This window comes from Penaeus chinensis, chromosome 34 (assembly GCF_019202785.1).
Source record: "Penaeus chinensis breed Huanghai No. 1 chromosome 34, ASM1920278v2, whole genome shotgun sequence".
NCBI lineage: Eukaryota > Metazoa > Arthropoda > Malacostraca > Decapoda > Penaeidae > Penaeus > Penaeus chinensis.
The window spans coordinates 29,876,287-29,895,970 of record NC_061852.1 but is presented as its reverse complement, the minus strand read 5'-3'; the positions used below and the strand labels follow the sequence as shown (position 1 = coordinate 29,895,970).

The following is a 19,684-nucleotide window of genomic DNA, read 5'->3' as shown; positions in this document are numbered from 1 at the left end:
CCCTCCGCCCTCCCCCTCCCTCTCCCCCCCATGCTCGCTATCCCGACCTCCATCTCTACCCTCTGCCTTCCCTCTCCCTCCCCCTCTCGTTTGTTAACCCAAACGTTCCCCTCCTTCCTTCCCCTTCCTAACCCCCTACCTTTGGCTTCCCCTTTCTTCCCCCTCCCTATCCCCCTCGTCGCGACCCACAGCCCTCCCTCGAGCCACTGACGTGGCCTCGGGGAGCACAGCGCTGCCTTCGTCTGCGCCGCCCGATAAACGCGCCGCCTGAAGCAGACGTGGCGGAAATTCTATTGGAAGTTCGCGGCGCCAGTAAAACCGCCGTTAAGTCGACTCGCCTCGCCGCCCCGATAAACAAAGCCTCCGTTTGCACCATACACATACAAGGGGCTTCCTCGCGCCCTCTCGCACCGTCTCCGGCCTCTATCCCTCTGTCCCTCTCCTCGCCCCCCTCACCAGCCCTTTCCTTCCCGTTCAGGCCCTTCCCTTAACCCCAACTTTTGTCGTCCTCCGTCACTCCTTCCTATCCCTATCCTTATCCCTTCAGCTCCCTATCAAAGTTTACTATCCGAACCACCCCTCCCCCCTCCCCGCCTCTTACTACTACTACGGCGGCCGCTGAGCCACATTCCAGGCGGACAAACCACAAAAAAGGAGCGTCCCCCTCAACTCCCTCCCCTCCCTACCTCACCCTCCCCCCTCCGTCCCTACTCGTTTGTCCTTTCTACCTCCCCCTACCTCTCCACCTCCGCCCCTCTGTCCCAACTTGTCCTCTGGTCCAATTCAGGGACATGAAAACTAGCATTTTTGAGGGCAGTGTCTCGGACCCTTCACCCTACTCCCTCCCTCCCCCCAACCCGACTGCCTCCCACCTCCCCTTACCCGTATGCCCCTGCCCTCCCCCCCCCCCACAACCATCTCCCCTCTGACAGGTCACGTGATCATCTCATTCATGGTCGCAGAGACTACAGGATAAAGATGCTTGGTGGGGGAGGGAGGAAGGGGGAGGAAGAATGCTGGCGGAGTAGTGGTGGTGGTAATGTACTCCCTCTGACCTCCCCCCCACCACCCCACCACCACCACCACGCTCATCTCCCCCCCCATTCTGTCCCTCTTCCCTTTCCCACTTTTCGCTATCTCAGTGTACACACTTGATACACTTCCTCCCTCCCTCCGTCGTGAGTAGCTCATTGAAAAAGACGAGGTTCAGCCCTTGACCCCATTTTAAAAATCCTCCCCGGAGCGCGAGCAAAAGTATTCGGTCTCAAAAATAAGGATTCAGATTCGTCCCAAGTTCGAACTCGCTCCGAATTCCGTGGAAATCTTTCAGTACTAAAAATTCGCGTATAACCCGCGTAGAACTACCTTAAACTCGCCTTGTCCTCTTTAGACCCCGAATCAACTTAGAAATACTTAGAAACAGTCAGAACTCCCCAGAACCCCCAGCCGACGCCCGAATTACCGCCAGCCGAAGCCACCGACGCTGCCCTATTCATGAAAACTGTTCGACATATCGGGGTCGAGACGCCGCACGCCGACGCCGCGCGACCGAGACCGACATTTTGAACCGACGCCGAGAGAACTTGCGGCGTTCCTTCACCTGACGCAGAGACGGGCTTTAAGAAGCCTGCGGGCGAGGGTGTGTGCGGGGGTATGCGTGTGTGTGAGAGCTAGTTTTGAAGCTCTGATGGAAGTGTAGCGGGAAGATGAAATACGAGAGGAAAAAAAAGGGGAAAATAAAACGAGCAGCTGGCAACCACGCCGGCGTATTCGCTGGTAGTACCCTCCCACACCCCGCTGACAGACGAACAATTATTGCTCAACTGCTTTCGCTCATTCCTGCATGCCACTCCTTGGATGCCATTCTATAGAACGCGCATCGACTCCACCCGCACTCCCGCTTCCGCTACCTACTGCCAGGACATCAACCGAGGCGAGAAGCCACAGGGAAACGAGCGGCACGAAGCGTCCCCTCTGGCCGGCTGAAGGGGCAGCGCGGTACGACACGTTGGGCACCGCGTCAATGAGACCAACATTCCAAAGCAAATGGTGTCCATCGGCGGCGGATTCCCGGCCCCTTTTCCCGCCAGACGCGAGGGACAAGGGCAGAGCTACTTGAAACTAGGAGTTTACGATGCTATATGGTACGATGCAAAATGGTGCAAATCGGAGACGAATATACATTTTTTTATTATTTACTAACAATTAGGGGCATGAAGCCTGAAAGGGACGCTACACGCGCCGGCGACGGACACCTCCCGTCCCGACCCGACCGCCCGACGCCGAGCTGCTCCCGACGTGAGCGTCAGCGAGCATTCGTGACAGGCAACCGCAGGCGAGCCCAATTACTTTCGTGACCCACATCACACACCCGGCCAGAGCCAGAAGCAGATCCCTGAACGCCCCGCCCCCTTTCCCCTCGCACCTCCCCTGACCCTGAAAACACCCTTCCCCTCCCTCCGCCCCTCCTAGCTCCACAACAGCCAGGCGCTGGACAATTTACAAATCCTAACTCGTTGAGCACACACGCTAAGGCAGGCTGGCTCTCGCGGCTCGCACAAAGGGCAAAAACTAATGCGAAGATGAGACCGAAAATGGGGCAGGAAAATGTACGGTTCTCAAGGATGCTGCCAACCGCTCCCTTGCACTCGAAGCGGCGGTGGAAGAGGGGAAGGGAGGGGTGCGCTAAGGGGGGAGGGATGGCGGGGAGGGGGAGAAAGGGGTGGAAGGAAAATTAAAATGAAAGAAAAGATAGGGAAGAAAATGAAGGATTTAGCAAGAGGGGCGAAGGCAAGGGTGAAGTGAAAAGGGAAGTGAAGGGGTGTCAAGCACATGACGGACCCCGCTTCCCAAGCCATTTCACGCCGCGCTGGCCTCCGTTCCCGCGTCCCACATTCCGAGGTCCGCGCCCGGTGGCACTGCGCGTGGGTGGGGGGGGGGGGGATGGTTGGGAAGGAACGAGTGAAATTGGTGGACGAGGAATAGAACTCCCATACTCCCATACATTACCGCTTCAACTCTTCCAAAACTAACGTACGAACGGACAGACGAACACCCCCCCCCCCCCTCTTCTCCCCAGACCTATCACATTGCCTAGTACTGACAGGTAAGTGCAATCCGTCATGAGAAAACCACCTTTCACCGCGTCTGCCCCCACCCCCCGCCCCATCCCAACCCGCTTCCCCTTACCTCCTCCTCTCTTCCCCGACAATCTTACAAGAGAATGCGTGAAGGCGGGTAGGAGGGAGGGGGAGGGGGGAGGTGGAGGACCCCCGCTCCCCTTGGCCTATCTTCGTCTGTCGACGCCTTGCCTTGGCCGCGTCGTGTTTGTCCACAGAACGTGTTACGCCGAAAACAATAAGGGAAGGGAAGGGGAGGGGGAGGGGGAGGGGGAGGGGAAAGAGGAAACACCCAGATGTGACTGTCACTCACGCGCACACCACGTGAACAGATAGGGGGGGGGGGTGGGAGGTCGTACGGGGGTAAGGAAAAAGTGACAAAACGAAAAAAAAAATGCAGTTTGAATTCTCTTCCTTTGCTGACCTCCCGTTCCACCCGCCCCCGCCCCCTCCCCCCGCACTCGGGTTTCACCTCGAGCCAACAACACGGCAGCAGAAGAGGCAGAAGTCAGTCACAACCCGTTCAGGGGGCAAATGCAAGCGTCGCCCCACCCACCCACCCACCCTCCCTCTTCCCCTTCCCCTTCCCCTTCCCCTTCCCCAGGAAACCTACTCACGCACTCCCGATGTCGTTACGCACTCTTCACCTCGTCTGCTAATTACCTTCCCCCCCTCTCCCTACCATATCCCCCCTATCCCCCACCCGCCAACCGCCACTACCCCCTCCCCTTCCGCTTAATTACAGAACCATTTATTTTCGATCACTCATAACGCCTCCATTACGGTCCTTCCTGAAAACTCGCTTGTGCCTACAGCCCTCCCCCTCCTTCACCCCTATCCTCTCCCCAAGAGATGGACGGGAGGGTACAAACAGGAAATGCCCCCCCCCCTCCCCCTCTTACTCGTGAGTTCTCCCATCTTCACCACAGCCGGCCCCTCCCCCCCACCCCAGCCCCTCCCACTTCCCGATGCTACATTCCCCATATGGCGTCGGGAACGGACTCGGGCGAAGGCGGTTTACAAATAGAATCACGAATCAAACACTCCGGCAGTCAACATTTCCGTAAAACCGACTTGCTTCCCGACTTGCCGACCCTTACCCGACCCCTAATGACATTCTTCTATTTTCAGACCGAATCGTGGAAAAAAAAAAGTGGAAACAGTTAAATTAACCTTTACGAAAATGAAGGATATTCCACTTTCCAAGGCGAGCAGTCTCGGCGGGAATGGGCGTTGGTTCGCGGGCGGGCGGAGACGAGCAGAAAGAGGAGGGGGAGGAGGAACTGAAGAGAGCAAGCGGTAACGAAGGCAGGGACGAGGGGAGGGAGGGAAGGAGAAAGGGGAGAGAGGGGAAGGAGGCGACAAAATAGGATGGAGTGAGTGCAGGCCATATGAAAGGAGAGAGGGGGGGGCGGGGGAGGAGGAGAGAGGAGCAGAGAGAAGAGATGGAAGGGAGAGAGCGGGAGGGGAGGGGAGGGAGAGCACCGCGGGTCGACCTCCAGCGCGGACAGGCTTGGTGCAGAAGCTCCTCCTCAGGTTTCCATGGTAACCGCCGCCCGTCAGCCACAGCTGATGAGGTTACCTTCGCCGCGACGCGTTGTGTTCCTCGGACAACACTGATGCACTCGTAATGAAGGGGCTGAAGGGGTTGCACGGGGAAAAGGGCGGAGGAAGAAGGGAAGGGAAGGGAAATTGCCCAGATGGGATGGGAGGACACGAGTGAAATGACAGGGAAATCAGGTACAAAAACCCCGCCCTCAACCTTGCCTACTCTGCCAGGATGCCTCTAACGCCTACATTCCCTGCCTCGCCCAAACACCCACATCGCCCAGCCACACTTTCCACACGAATACGAATTAAAAAAAAAAAGTGCAACACTAAAAACCTAAATCCGGCCCTATGCCCGCTCCCTACCCCCCCCCCCCAAAAAAAAAGAAAAAAACGTCCAGGAGACCTACCATGCGAAGTGGTTCTCTATCATGGAGATGGTTGCGTGCGCGACGTTGCGCTGCTCGGCGGAGAGTCCGGCGTCCAGGTCTTGGTTGTAGCGCTGACCCAACTCCTTGATGATGATGGCGGAGTCCGCGATCTCCTCGCCGTTCACCTCCACGAAGGGCAGCTGACCCTTCTTGCTCTTGTACTTCATCTTGTGGTCAACATTCTGCAACGAAGAAAAAGGGGTCAGTCAGGGTTGGGTGTTATATAAAGAGGGTAATGCTTGGATTAGAGTATACTTACCCACAAGTTCAGTAATTCGGTGAAAAAAAAGGGTAACGCGTTGCTAAAATGGCCATTATAATTATCAACAAATTTCGTAATTCTAGAACTTCTACGAGCCAACTCCCTCCCCCTACCCCCTCCCCCTCCCCCTCCCACCCTCGAGTCAACAGTAGAGCTCATTGCTGTCACGGCCGACAGACAGGTGGTGTGGTCGCTGGTTACCATTTACCGGTGCAAGGAGGGAACCACCCATATGCGCCCTCGCACCCAACCGTAACAAGGGGGGGGGGGGGGCGTATTCATAAAAAAATCAAAACTTCATTCGAGAAGCCCTAATGAGACAAGCGAGGAAGCAAGCAAGCAGCAAGCAGGCGCGCACAAACAACCTCACTGCATAAACTCGCTATTAATACAATCAGGAGTTTAAAAAGTATTAATCCGCTTCATCCAGACGACCCCCCTCTCCCTCCCTCCCATTCGCAGAAGACGCAAATCTGATCCACTCACACGCCGCGATCGTTCGCCGAAGCAGCATCCAGTTTAGATCTTTCTCTGCTCCCGTGCAAATGCCAGGGCGGAGGCTTAGCGTGTTGGGGAGCACCAGTGATGAGGGAGAGAAGAGGAGAGGAGAGGAGAGAATGGATGAGTGAAAGAGGGAGAAAAAATGGCAAAGGAAGTAGAGAAGGCTAAGAAAAGAGGGGAGAAGGTAAGAGGAATGTGGAAAGGAAGTGGGGACAAGGGGGAGAGGAGGGAGAGGGAAATAGGGAGAGGGAAAGAGGGAGATGGAGAGCGGGGGGTGAGGGGGCCTCCAGCCAAGGCGTAAACAGGGCGCATCCCGGCGCAGACGTGGAAGGCAGGTCCTTTGTGCCGGGAGAGCCTGGCCGTGGCGCTGGCAGGGTGCGGGCGAGAGCGGGTGCGCTGCAAGCGGGGGGTAGGGAGGGAGGGGAGGGGAGAGAGAGGGGAAGGCAAAGCGAGCGAGAAAGGAGAGAGAGAGAAGTGGAGGAGGGGAGATGGGGGAAGGAAATGAACGCGTTGGGATCAATATACGCACGTGCACCAGCCCTCGCGCGTGATCCGTAGGAGAGAGACGAACGCACAACTTTTTCGCCAGGCACTTCCTTTCGCTTTCCTCTAGAGTGAATCGGGTTGGTGTGATCGGCATGGAAACAAGTTCAGAGGTCTGCATCGCACCGGGTTAAAAATGATGCGAGGGGCCGCAAAGAGGGGAGCCGAGGGAGGCAGCGCGGATGAGGCGAGGGAAGGCGCGAACCAGCTCATCGTCTCTCGCGCGTTCCCCGTATCCACATTTCCCATAATACTTTTATGACCAAACCTTTACACAGACCGCGATCTTAAATTAGAGCGCGGGAGATCACACGCCTACTGGGTACCTTCTACGTCAACCGAATTGACACCTACGTCCCCTCCACGACACCTGCAGATTTTACCGCTACAGAAACCCACATACTATTACAAAGCGATACGTGATCCGCGCCTGTGTCGGCAGGCTAACAGGCGGTAATACGTGCAAAACGATAGATGACTTGGGCCTTATCTATCGACAGCAGCAAGATTGAATCGCCCCCCTCTCCCTCTTCTGCCGCCCAGCATGACATCAGACAGTCGAGGCGGTCTAAATAGGATTATCGATCGCCCCAGCGGCCTCGGTCGGGTCAGTAAATCCCACTGCAGCCGAATCCCCTCCCCCTCCCTCTCACTCCCCCCTCCCCAGGTGGTAAAAACACTGCTGTCACGCCAACATCACTGCGGCGGCGGCCACCACTGCCCTCATAATCCTTTTTACACACCTTTCCCCAGCACCCGAGAAAAAAAAAAAATATATATATAGGCCTACGCTCACACGCCTGAGACCGGCAAGTACCTGACACACGGGCTCGGTCGCCTACTGGATTTACGTCGCCGTAAATCGTCGCCGCCCTTTTCAGCGCCGCCCCACCCTCCGCCAGGTGTCGGTCGGTGTCAGAAGTGCCGGCGATCGTCAGCCGGGTCCTCGACGCGACGCGGCTCCGCGCCCGACGACACGCGTGCGAGAGATCCAAGCGCGAGAGTAAAGCAAGCAAAACCGGGCTACGCCAGGCTGTCCCTCGAGGGCGCGCCGCTGACCGCCCCGGGACAGGCGCTGGTCGACATGATCTCCAAACAGCGGCCGCCTCAACGCACCGATATTGACATTCTGGCCAATTTATGGCCTGGGGGAGGGGGTGGGCTGGAGTGGGGAGGTAGGGGAGGGAGATAGGAGGGAAGGGTGCCACATCGCCCCCTACCCTCCCACCCTCCGACACTGCATCATGCTGCGGCCGACGCTTAATATCTCGCCGACACGAACCCTCCCGCCAGGTATTCCGAGGCGCGCTGGCGAAGGCGCGGAACACGAGTCCGTCGTTGTTCACGCGGAGAGCAAGCAGGTTGACGGAAGGGACAGCAGGAGGAGCAGCAACAAGGAATGGGGGTGAAGACGAGAGAAAGGGAGAAAAAACGGAGGGGAAACACTTTACACAACTGGGAAAGAAAACAAGGAGAAATGTAGAAGGGTAGAAGGCAAAAGGAGAAAGGGAAAAAACGAAAGAGGGTGAGGGTGAGGGTAAGAGTGAGGGGAATAGGGGAGGGTGAGGGTGAGGGTAGTGGAAGGGGAATAGGGGAGGGTGATACGCCTCCCACTCAAGCCACGCGAAAGGGGGAGGGAGAAAGACCGCACCCACCCCCCTGTATCCGTCACAGCTCTTTACTTATTTACAGGTAAAGTTCTCACCCCCAAAAATCGATGAACCCGACGCCGACCTGACGCAAAGGGCGGAACGAGGGGAAAGCGAGGGGAAGGATGAACTTTAAAAATTGGGGGGAGTGGAGCAAGGGAGGGGAGTAGGGTGGAGGGGAGGGCTAGAAGGGGAAGGGAGGGGCAGGTGGGGAGGGAGGGGGAGGGGAAATCTGTTATACGGAGCGCTTGTTCCCTTCCAGGTCGAGGAAAGGAAAAGGCGAGGCTGAGGGAGGCAGAGGGTGCAGAGGGAAATGAAAGGGGGGGAGGGGAGAGGGGAGGGGAGAGGGGCGGGGGACGGAGGGGAAAGGGGAAGAGGGAGGACGAGTGACGAATTGACATGCGTTTCGACACCATTAATCCTATTCCAGACCCCCCCGCCAATCCTCGCCCCCATTCCCCCCCCCCCCCACACCCCAGGAACCTTCTACCCAAAGCAACCTATTCCCTTCCCTTCCCTTCCGCCTCTCGCGATCTCGACTTCACGCATGTCAATCCCCACAGCGCGCCTGGCATCATTAAAGGGATTTGAGGAATTAAGGCGGTAATCTCCCCACTCCCTATTTACTCCTCTGCTCTGCCTGTCCCCTTCAGGGCGTTGGAGAGCAGAGGAGAGCAGAGGAGAGCAGAGGAGAGCAGAGGAGAGCAGAGGAGAGCAGAGGAGAGCAGAGGAGAGCAGAGGAGAGCAGAGGAGAGCAGAGGAGAGCAGAGGAGAGCAGAGGAGAGCAGAGGAGAGCAGAGGAGAGCAGGGGAGAGCAGGGGAGAGCAGGGGAGAGCAGGGGAGAGCAGGGGAGAGCAGGGGAGAGCAGGGGAGAGCAGGGGAGAGCAGGGGAGAGCAGGGGAGAGCAGAGGAGAGCAGAGGAGAGCAGAGGAGAGCAGAGGAGAGCAGAGGAGAGCAGAGGAGAGCAGAGGAGAGCAGAGGAGAGCAGAGGAGAGCAGAGGAGAGCAGAGGAGAGCAGAGGAGAGCAGAGGAGAGCAGAGGAGAGCAGAGGAGAGCAGAGGAGAGCAGAGGAGAGCAGAGGAGAGCAGAGGAGAGCAGAGGAGAGCAGAGGAGAGCAGAGGAGAGCAGGGGAGAGCAGAGGAGAGCAGAGGAGAGCAGAGGAGAGCAGAGGAGAGCAGAGGAGAGCAGAGGAGAGCAGAGGAGAGCAGAGGAGAGCAGAGGAGAGGAGAGCAGAGGAGAGCAGAGGAGAGGAGAGCAGAGGAGAGGAGAGCAGAGGAGAGGACAGAGAGAGAGAGAGAGAGATAAACCTCTTGGAAACCGATGACCGTCTCAAGACCGCCGCCCCGTGTCCTCAAGAAGCCACCGAAGACACTCCACCGAATCGAACACAAAAGTCGACGAAGATCCTTTTAAAAAGAAAAAAAAATGTCTTGATCGATCTCCCCCACACCTTCGAGACGCCGCCGCCGCCGCCGCCACAGGAGGAGACCGGGTGTGATGGCGTAACCCGACGCAAGAGACTCCAACTGAACGGCTCGGCCTCCCCGCTCACGCACGGACTCGAGCCAGCTTCCCTCTTAAGTGAATTTTACACGGAGTAGTGAACATTTTCCTTCACAAAATAAACAAACGGCAAGGGGAGGTTAATCACTCGACACAAGTATGACTAAATCTCGACTGGGGAAAAAAAAAAAAAAAAAAAAAAAAAAACACCCAGACGTGGATGTGTGTGACGTGACAAGCATAACTTGACGTGAAATGACCCTCCTGCTCCCCCCCCCCCCCTCCACCCCGTCCTACCCTCAAGCGCAAACTACTTACTGTTTTTTAATGAGCATATAAATTTCGCACGACCTTGGCCTAGTGAACCCGAAGGCACGAATCGTAAAGCATTGCGGATCAGATCAAGCGGAGAGGGAGGGAGGGGGTAATCGGAGGGGGGGGGGGGAGAAAGGAGACGGAGGGAGGGAAACGAGGAAGGAAAGGAGGGGGAGGGAGAGGGAAGCGAGGAAGAATAGGAAAGGAGGAAATGAAAAATGGGAGACTGAGAACGAGGGGAAGGACGGGGAAGGGGGAGAAGGGGGAAGGCCACATCAGCATGACAGCCGCCCACGCCCACGATGACACGATTCAGTCAAACGCGCACGAACTGTCGCCAAACTGAGCGGGACGGCCCCAGCACAGAGGAAGAGCGGGCGGGCAAACAAGGACCGGAAAATAATGTTTGTTTTAATAAAACTTCAACGTGACATCAAACAAAACCAGCCAAGAAAGTAAAGAAAGAAAAGGACTTCACTCGCGAACAAAGGCTAAAAACCGGCGAACGGACAGCATTCCAGAAACGGCCCCCTCCCTCCCCTCTCGCAAAAAACCCACTGTTGCTGGGTGCCAGTGCCACTCCGGGAAGGCCAGCCGGGCGGCGTGGCATTTAAACCGGCCCGCCTCCCCCCCCCCCCTTCATCCAGCCGTGATTTGGCGCCGGCGGCCGACGTCGACACGGCCTGCTGACGCCACTTCCGGAGGAGCGCTTCGGAGGCCACGGCGGCCGGCCAGAGCGCTCTCGGGATCGGCCGAAGCGCGGACGACGGAAAAGGCGCTTCCCTCGCCCACTTCCGCAATTATCCGCTCAAGAATAGAGACGAGACGTCCGCCGAAGCAGGAGCGAGGGAGGAGGGGGAGGAATGAGCAGCAGCAGAATTGATAGTAGTAGTAATGAGAGGAGGAATAGGAACGGCGACAGCAGCAGTAATAGTAGTAGTAGTAGTAGTAGTAGTAGTAGTAGTAGTAGTAGTAGTAGTAGTAGTAGTAGTAGTAGTAGTAGTAGGACGCGAACGCAAGCCTCGCAGGCACAGCTGGTCCCGCAGACTTCCGCTGACCGCACGCATCCTGACGGTCGCGTGCGTCGACGTCGCGGAGGCGGACGCGGTGTGCCCCCCCCCCCCCTCCTTAGGAAGCGACTCCTAATTTCTACACAAAGAAGCCAAGCAAGCGAGTCTTCACCATACATTCAAATGAATAATAAAAGCCAAGTTCCTCCTATTTCACAATAGAAAGGAGGGAGAGGGAGAGTGAGAGGGAGAAAGCATCCCGCACAGACCGATCAGACGCCGTACCCCAAGACCGCGCGACCGGAATCGATGGGACTGCCAATCGTGAATAATGCAATTCAAGAAAAGGAGGTTAATCGCAAATCGACACCCGCCAGAGGACGCCGCGAAACCACTGCGTAATTCCTGACTGAACATACAGGGGGCGACTCGACGCCAGGCTGCTGCTGCTTGGCGAAGGCGTCAACAAAGAAACTAGGAAAGCATGGCAATTCTGCCCGTCCTTGCCTCCCCTCCCTTCCCCCCTCCCTTACTACTCACTCCCACCTTCCCTTCAAACTCTTCCTCCCGCATATCTCCCCCTCTAACTCCCCCCTCCCTCCCCACCACCACAAGCTGACTTATTCCAGCTTTCCCATGAGAACGTAATGAGCGAAAAGAGGGGAAGGGGAGGGGAAAAGGAAAGGAGAGGGGGGGGGGGGAGTGCCTGAGGGCCCCCACTAAGCGTCGCGTGTCCTGGGGCGGCACCTCAGGAGACGCACACGCCCGCGCGCACACGCCCGCAAAGCTCCCTCACGCGCGCACAAACAACTCTCAAGCGGGTAGTAGACATGTTCCCGATTTCGAATGTGACCTCAGACTAATATATGAACCACAACTGTTCACTTATACACGTGACGTACAGAAAGAAAAGCGCTAAAGGTCACCCCTTAAATATACACACAAGACTGCAGAAAGATATCGATTGACGTAACAAAAAAAAAAAAAAAAGAACGAGGTCAAGCGCGGCTCAGACAAAGAATAACGATCAAACAACGAATAAAGGAGGCGAAGGAAGAAAATCGAAAAAGGGGAGATAAATGACAGGGGAAAAGGGTTGAAGAGGAAATAGGCGGTTTATAGAACGGCATATATAAACAAAGGAAAGAAAGGCACAAGAAAATAAATTACGAATAAATAAAATAATCGAAAGCCCATCGTAGGCCGTTTAAAAGAGGTAGACAACCTGTCGATCGCCGGCGCCGAGCACAGGAAGTGGGATCGGCCCCCGCCATTACTCGTCCAGGTGGATTGTGGGTAAACCGCCGCCGGAACTCGGAAACGAACTTTAAATAATAGCAAGAAAAAAAAAAAAAAAAACAGATTCCTGAAAGGGATACTATGGATACTTCTTATCCAATCTGAATATTCACACAAGTCTCAACTTTTCGAGCAAGAGAGAAAGAGGAAAAGAGGAAAAAGAAAGAAGGAAGAGGAAAACTCGAGCGCATCGTCGGTGGGCGGCCGCGGGCGAGCAGACGCACCTAATTGAGGGGCTGATGGTGGGCGGGGCGGCGGGTGGGCGGGGCAGCGGAAGTTCCGGTCGCGGGCCAGGGGGGAGGGTGGGGGAGGGGAAGGAAGGAAGAAGGGAAAGGAGGATGATAGAGGGAGGGAAGGAAGGTAAAGGAGAGAAGGGAAGAGGAAGACGAGAAAAGGGGAGAGAAAGAGGAAGAGGAAGGTAGGGAGAGGAGAAGTGGAAGGGGAAGAAGAGGGGGAGCAACAGTTGAATGATCTCATGTTTGTACGTGGCGTTGGATTGGGGGAAGGCAAATATGGGAGGAAGGGAGGGGAGGGGGTGAGGGAGGGAGAGCATAGTACTCCGTTCGAGCGGCCCACACTTCGTTATTTCCGGCCGCGACGCCCAAATGGCAGGGAAGGCAAGCAGAGGGAAGGTCAGGAGGGGGGGAGGGCCCAAGCCAGTGACGTCACGGCTGTCCTTTTAAACAGCCAAGTCAAGAGCGAACAACGACCTTTCGTTTAAAGAATAAATGCTTGGAAATCAATCCATGACAAGAAAAATGGTCAGTTCCGCTGTTTTCTACAACCCTTTATCTTACGTACCTAAGCACATTACGTTAAGACCTACGTAGCAGCGGAGATTTAAAAACCCTTACGAGGCAGCTCACGGGAGAGGATGGGAGAGTAGAGCGGGGGAGAGCGTGGGAAAGTCGCCCCCCCCCCCTCCTTCCCTTCCCTCCCCCCTTTCACTTCCACAACCAACAACCAAAGCCCCCCCCCCCCCCCCACGTCAGCACAATGGAGCCAACTTATCGAAACTGCCAAACAAAAGCTACCCTGTGCGAGCTTACGTGCCCTCTGCCCGCTCTTGCCTTTCCTCGCCCTGCCTGTCAGTGTTGGACCTGCTCATCTGCTTGCCTGTGCTTCTGTCTGGCTCTGTCTATCCACCCGTCAGCCAATGTCTGCCTTTCTGCTTGCCTGTGCTTCTGTCTGGCTCTGTCTAACCATCCGTCAGCCCATGTCCTGACTTTCAGCGTACCGCCCTCCCCATTTCCTCCAAGATCCCCCTTTACATCTGAAAAAACCGTTAAGTTTTTTTTTTTTTTTAAAGGTAATGCTACCGTCCACCCATATGCTGTCGCCGCCCCTCCTCGCCAATTACGCAACTCCTGCGGCTTCTCTTGCAGCGGAACCACAGCACCCTCTGCTCCGTCCACGCCGCCCGACATTTTAAGCCGATCACAGAATTACAAAAAAATGGGACGCGATGCCGACACGGTTACAGGCACGTAGAGGTGGCATCAACACCCCTCCCGCAACAGTGAAGCCCCACCACTAGCCGCAATTTCATGCTAACGTGATTCTCTCTCCATCTGGCGGCATCGGCATGTTTACAAATCCCCTACCGCGCCTGCCTCCCTCCCTCCCTCCCTCCCTCCCTCCTAGCCTACCTCCCTACCCCATCTCGAACCCCTCCACCTCTCCCCCAACCTACTCAGAGGTAAACAAACACAGGAGGTTAGCATTTTTTACTACAAGCCCAATACCCACTGCCCCTACCACCACCCACCCATACTGGAGTAAAACAGGAGTTTGCATCATTTACTTCAAAGTCCAATGCTCTTTGCACTCCACTCCCTCACCCCCTAGCACACCCAGATGAAAGTAAACAAGGTAAGCATCTTTCAGCATGAAAAAAAAAAATTAAGGCGACGTCTATGCTGTGTTACATCATACCAAAGCCCTTCAAGTGAATGGAAAGGGGAGGGGCTTCACACGTCAATTCTCCTTAATGCCAAGGGTGCCACAAGGCCGGAGGGATAAAATAAGGAAAGGGGGGGGGGGGGGGAGTGACGCGTCTATACGATGGGAACGATGTTGGCACTGCATGCAGGTTATGAGCCTTAAATAAAAGCGAAAAAGATTTGACAAAATGATAATCTTGATATAATACAGGCGAATACGAGGGGAAATGATATGCACAAAGGACAGGGTCGAGAAAAAAAAATGTTTATGGGGAACATTTATCTCCAACTTGCTATGACTAAGGACAAGGGGAATGAGGGGAGAAGTAATGGTTATGCGGGGGTTGAGGGGAGGAGGGGAGAGCCAACAAGGAGAAAGTATGTAAAATGGCTGTAGGTAATGAGAGAAGAGCAGACTGGGGAAGGGGTGAGGGAGAGAGGAGTTGACAGGGTGAGGGGGGGAAGGGGGAGGGAAATGGGGAAAACGCTGATGAGGATTTAACTCAACCTCCGTTCTTTGTGAACCACTCTCTTCCCCTCTACCCTCTACCCCTCTACCCTCAAGGCCAAACCCGGAAATTCCAAAAGCCCATTTCGAAAGCCACCAGGCAGAAGGGCTCTAAATGGGCACCATTGTTCCTCCTCGTAGGCCGTGCCACTCAAGACCCCCCCTCTTCGCCTCCCCCCTTTCCTCCCTCGCCCTTCACCCCCCCTCCCTCCTGCCATAAAACCCAAACAAAACATGGCACTATCTGCGGCCCATGTGTCGGGCACTCAGCCCCTCGGCCCAACCCCTTTCCCCTCAAGAGCTCTAGGGTGCCTCGGCTGCCCCTTTAAGGAATGTACAGTTAGACGTTTGTCCCCCTTTCCCCTCGGACGGCCTTGGAGGACGAGCAGACGAGGCCAACTGAGGGTGAGGAAGACGAAGCGAAGGGACGGGGAGGGGAGAGGGAGAAAAGAGAAGGAAGGAAATGAGGGGAGAAGGGAGAGAGCCGGTAAGGGAGATGAATGCGAATTATGGAGATGAGAGGGGAAAGGGTAAAGGGGGAATGGAGAAGAGATTAGAGACAAGGGAGGGAAAAAAACGACAGGACGACAGGAAAGACCGAGATGTGGGAGAGACGCGCCTCGTCTGGATGCAATTACAGGCAAGCAGGCAGGCTGGGCGGTGCATCCAAGATGTGTACATCGAGTATCGATTCGGTGCACAGATCCACGAGGGCGTCCACCGGCCCCCTGCACGCCGCTCGCTTGTTCCCCGCCGCGAGGGAGGGCGCCCGCAGAAGCTGTTGTCAGGCACGTCATGCTGGGTCACCTGGAACCACTTCAGCGCAGCCAGCCAGATTTGTCGCCCCAGCGTCGTTTAGGAGTCGTTAGGGCGTCGTTAAGAATGCATCCGGTCCCCCCGCCGTCAGCACCTGGGGACGGATCGCTGGGGGAGGAGGGAAGGAGGGAGGAAGAGAAGAGGGAGGAGTACAAGAAATGCGGGGAAGAACAGAGGAAAAGGAGGGAGAAAAGAGAAAAGGGGAAGAACAGAGGAAAAGGAGGGCGAAAAGAGAAAAGGGGAAGAAGGAGAGGAAAATGAAGGCGAAAAGCGGACGAGGCGGAGGCGCTGCCCTTCCTCGCAAAGTCTCTCTCACCAAGACGCTTCCCTCAACTTTTTTTTCCTCCACATGCACGCCACCTGGCCGCCGCCGACCGAACCATCACCGGCACTTCTCCCCTTTTTTCTTAATAAACATCTTGCCTCCAAGACAATCTTCCGTTACCGTTAGTACAAACTACCCCCTCAGCCATCTGTTGCCATCTGTCACGGAGGCGGACGATGGCAAGAAGGGAGGGAGGGAGGGAGGTCAGGTTCGTTCTCTTCCTCCCTCCCTCACCCCCAACCCACCACGTGTCCATTTAAAACAATCACAGGAAATCAAAAGTTCCCTTTAACCCGGCCGATACACCACAGGTTTCCTCCTTCACAAGCTGCTCGCGAGGGGGGATGGGTCGGGGGGAAGGAGAGGAGTGGGGAAGGCTAGGAGGGGAGGGGGAGGCAAGGATGCGTCCCAGAAGCGTTCGTGGGATTTGCATGCCTAATGAGATCGAGGATTTCCGGCGAAAAGGACGACTGACGCTTCGTAAGAGGAAGGAAGTAGAGGGGGAAGGGGGGAGGGGGAGGGAAGGTGGGAGGAATGAAGAAAGTAGAAGGGAGGAGGAGTAGAGGAAACGGAGGGGAGGGAGTAAGAAAGCGGGGGAAGGATGTAGGCGACTAATAAGGGAAAATGCGAGGGAGGAGCGAAGGAAAAGGAAGCAAGGAGGTGACGAAGAAAAGGAGGAGGAGGAGAGGAAAGGCGGAACAGCCCCCGGCTGTTCCCATTCCTAATTCCCAATTCCCTTCCCCTGACAAAGGAGCGGAGGGACACGCTGACGAAAACATGACTTGACAGTCCATTACTCACTCCCAAATCCTTCGCACTGGCATTAAAACACGAGCCAAGAACAAAAAGTAAAATAAAGTTAAATGAAACAAAATGCGAAAATTCTGACATTAAACTAAACCAAGGCGACACGAAAAGCAAGAAGCAAAGCGAGAAGGGACCCCGCCGTCGAAACGCCCGTGAACGTCAGGTTAAGGAGAGGCGGCGCTGACGAAGGAGATCGCCGTCAGATAAGCAACCGCTGACTCTGCTCGCCAAGGGACGCCGCCGTTGTCAGCCGCTCTCCTCTCTCCAGATGCACGACAGCCTTGCACGCCCCGAAACCTTCGCGCCCACCACGCCCACCCGCGAGCCCCGCCCACTTTGGGTACAGACGCGAGGCTGTCTACTCCCCCTCCCACCTCCCCCCTTCAAGAAAGCTCTAGGTAAAAAAAAAATTATACAAATTCTTACCCACCGACGCCCCTTTAAATTCTCTCCCTTTTAAAGGTTTCGTCCTCATCCTCCATCTTCATCCTCCTGGGAACTTCTGGGCCGCGGTCAAGGATTAGCTTATCCCTTTCACAACGGGGTTATTAGAGACGCCAAATAACGCACCAAAAAATACCATATACCCTTTCAAGACTCGGGGTCCAATCGGGAGGAACGGAATCCGAGAATTTGTGATCGTATCTGCTGGAAAAGGGGACAACCAGAAACCAGGGCGGGATTTTCGTATTTTGTGAGATGGTGTATAATACATGGGCATTCATCCGCTGTGCTTTTGAAAGGGCCAGCGCCATCCAGAAAAGGCCTTTAAACTACGCTGATCTATGAACGGCTTTTAAAAAGATAATCCACAACCCCCTTCCCTTTCCTGACCATACCAAGCTCTCAATCCATAAGCAATCGCCCACCCGCGATTCTACACAACCAAACCAACAACAATTCTCATACGCCCGCCTGCCAACCACCACCCACGCCCGCCCATCCACCCTCATCCATTTTTCCTGTCCCCGCCGAGGCTTCATCCGACAACAGTTGATCACCTGCGCAACCTCCCCCGCCCCCCACGCTCGCCAGCCAGCCTGCACTCTGCTGGCTTTGTGTCGCGCTCGTCATGAGGGAAACGGAGGCTAGATTTGACTTTGAACCGCTTTTTAAAGCCCAATTGATGAAGCGACGTACGAGGTAAATGGACAAATCTTGTACAGCATAAGAAATAGAAATAAACAGCACAGGTACAGCCGCAGCGACCTCACATTTATTGCGAAATAACGAAAATATCCGCTGCATGTCACCGATCAGACTAAGTCCACAACACCCTGACAGCCAGTTTGTAATTTGGCACGAAATGCTAGTAAAGGGAGGTGCAGGCTACCTTGCTCCCTGTCTAGGGAAGAAAGGTTAGATTTGGATTTTTGGGTTTGCATGACTTTTTGCATGACTTTTTTGACTAACAAATGGGAACTGGTAATTATTAAAAGGCTTGGAAGTATGAACAAAAGGGATTGAAAGCAAACCTATAACTAAGGCGCCTGATTAACTTCCCCAAGTCACAGCAATCCCACAGGCGTCCACATACCTTACCATGGGGATGAGCTTACAACCTCACAAAACAACCTCCCCCCACCACTAACACGCCTGATAACCCACCCACCCCCTTCCAAGACAAAGAACAACCCGAGCATCCACACGCTCTAACCCAACAACAGAGCGGCCAGCCAGGCTACCTCCCCTACCGCCCTCCTTCCCCTCCTCCACCCCAGGACAAACGTGGTCAAAAAAGAGGGTGGGAGGCATGCGAGAGGAGTAAAAGGAGAGGGAGGGCTAGGGAGTAAAGCAAGCAACCCTCTCCCTCCACCGCAAGCCAGGGAGGATGGGGGAGAGGGAGAGGAAGAGAGGACGCGGCTGGGGTTGTAATCAAGGAACAATTGCTAGGATCTCGATGCTTGCGCCCACAGAGCTACGCCCACCTGGCTTGTAGCCATTTTTCAAAGTAGAAATAGATAAACGGTTGGCCTTCTTTCAACAATTGTCAATAAATGCACAACGCCCCCAATAATACATTAGGTGGATTTTTAAATTAATATCGAAATTCAAGTGAAGAATGAATGTTATAAACTGCCTCTACAAATAGAACCCATAAAGGCACAGAAGAACGAGAAAATAAAGCAAAGAATAATGAAAACGTAAGAAGCGTTCCTCCCGCGTCAGCCGCGCCAGCGACCGACGCTCCAAGCCGAGACTCCAACGCAGCCGCCCAGCCGCTCCACTCAAAACACTGGATTTCCATCGCTCTTTTAACTCACTCGGTCCATTTCACATCGATAATGTACAATCTGGGGTCGAACCGACTCGTTTCGGGCCCTTGGGGCCTGACACAGCCCCCGAACACGAAACAAAGCGAGCAGCGGATGCAGGGCCGCGGAGTCGCGTTCGTCGGCCCGGCTTCGAACAGCGACGACGCGCCTCCAGCCCTTGCTCCCCACACCACCCTCCTGCGGCCTTTTCACACGTCCCACCGGATCCCCGACGACGGAAAATAAAAGCAGAGTCACTCACCTCGTACTTCAAACCAGCGAGCCTCAGCCAGGTCTCCACCTTGAGGCAGTAGGGGCTGAGCGAGGGCAGGACGGGCGTGCGGGTGAATTGGTACAGGTACACCACGTCCTTCTCGAAATCCAGCTTGTGCACCGCCGGCTTGGGAGGGGCGGGCTCTTTCTTCGGCTTGGCTTCCTTCTTCTCGTCCTTCTTCTCCTTGTCCGCTTTCTCTGCCTTGTCGTCCGCCTTTTCCTCGGCGTTGTTCACCTCCGCCTCCTCCTTCTTGACTTCGTCCTTCACCTCCTCCTTCTTCTCCTCGGTCTGCTCCACGGGCTTAGTGTCGGTTTCGGTCGTCATGTTGGATGTAAAAGATGGGTTTCAAAACTGAACCAAAGTCGAAAAACGCAAAGGAGTGAGGAGCGTACAGTTGGGGGGTCTTAAAACCAATGCGACGGGTCACACGTCTCGTCCGCGCACACAGCTGGCCGACTGAGCCACGACTGAGCCACGCCCGGCTCCTCCGCCCAAGCCAAGCCAGTGACGTCACGCCGCTCCGCGCTCATTGGTCGGCGCCGCGGTCCTGCCCCGACCCTCCGAGATTCCAATTTC

The 19,684-nt window shown here is 55.5% G+C and overlaps 1 protein-coding gene across 2 annotated transcripts in view; it reads right to left on the bottom strand.

The window, feature by feature from the left end:
• The window catches only part of LOC125043455 (failed axon connections-like), a 32,477-nt gene extending 12,882 nt beyond the window's left edge, over positions 1-19,595 (bottom strand). The window contains exons 1-2 of one of the 2 annotated variants that reach the window (XM_047639526.1): positions 19,097-19,595; positions 5,078-5,280 (exon numbers count right to left, since the gene is read on the bottom strand). In XM_047639526.1, the coding sequence (XP_047495482.1) occupies positions 5,078-5,280; positions 19,097-19,432 (539 nt within the window). In that variant the 5' untranslated portion in view covers positions 19,433-19,595. The remainder of the gene's footprint in view (positions 1-5,077; positions 5,281-19,096) is intronic. The other variant, XM_047639525.1, reaches the window with a different exon arrangement.
• Between the last annotated feature and the right edge of the window lie 89 nt (positions 19,596-19,684).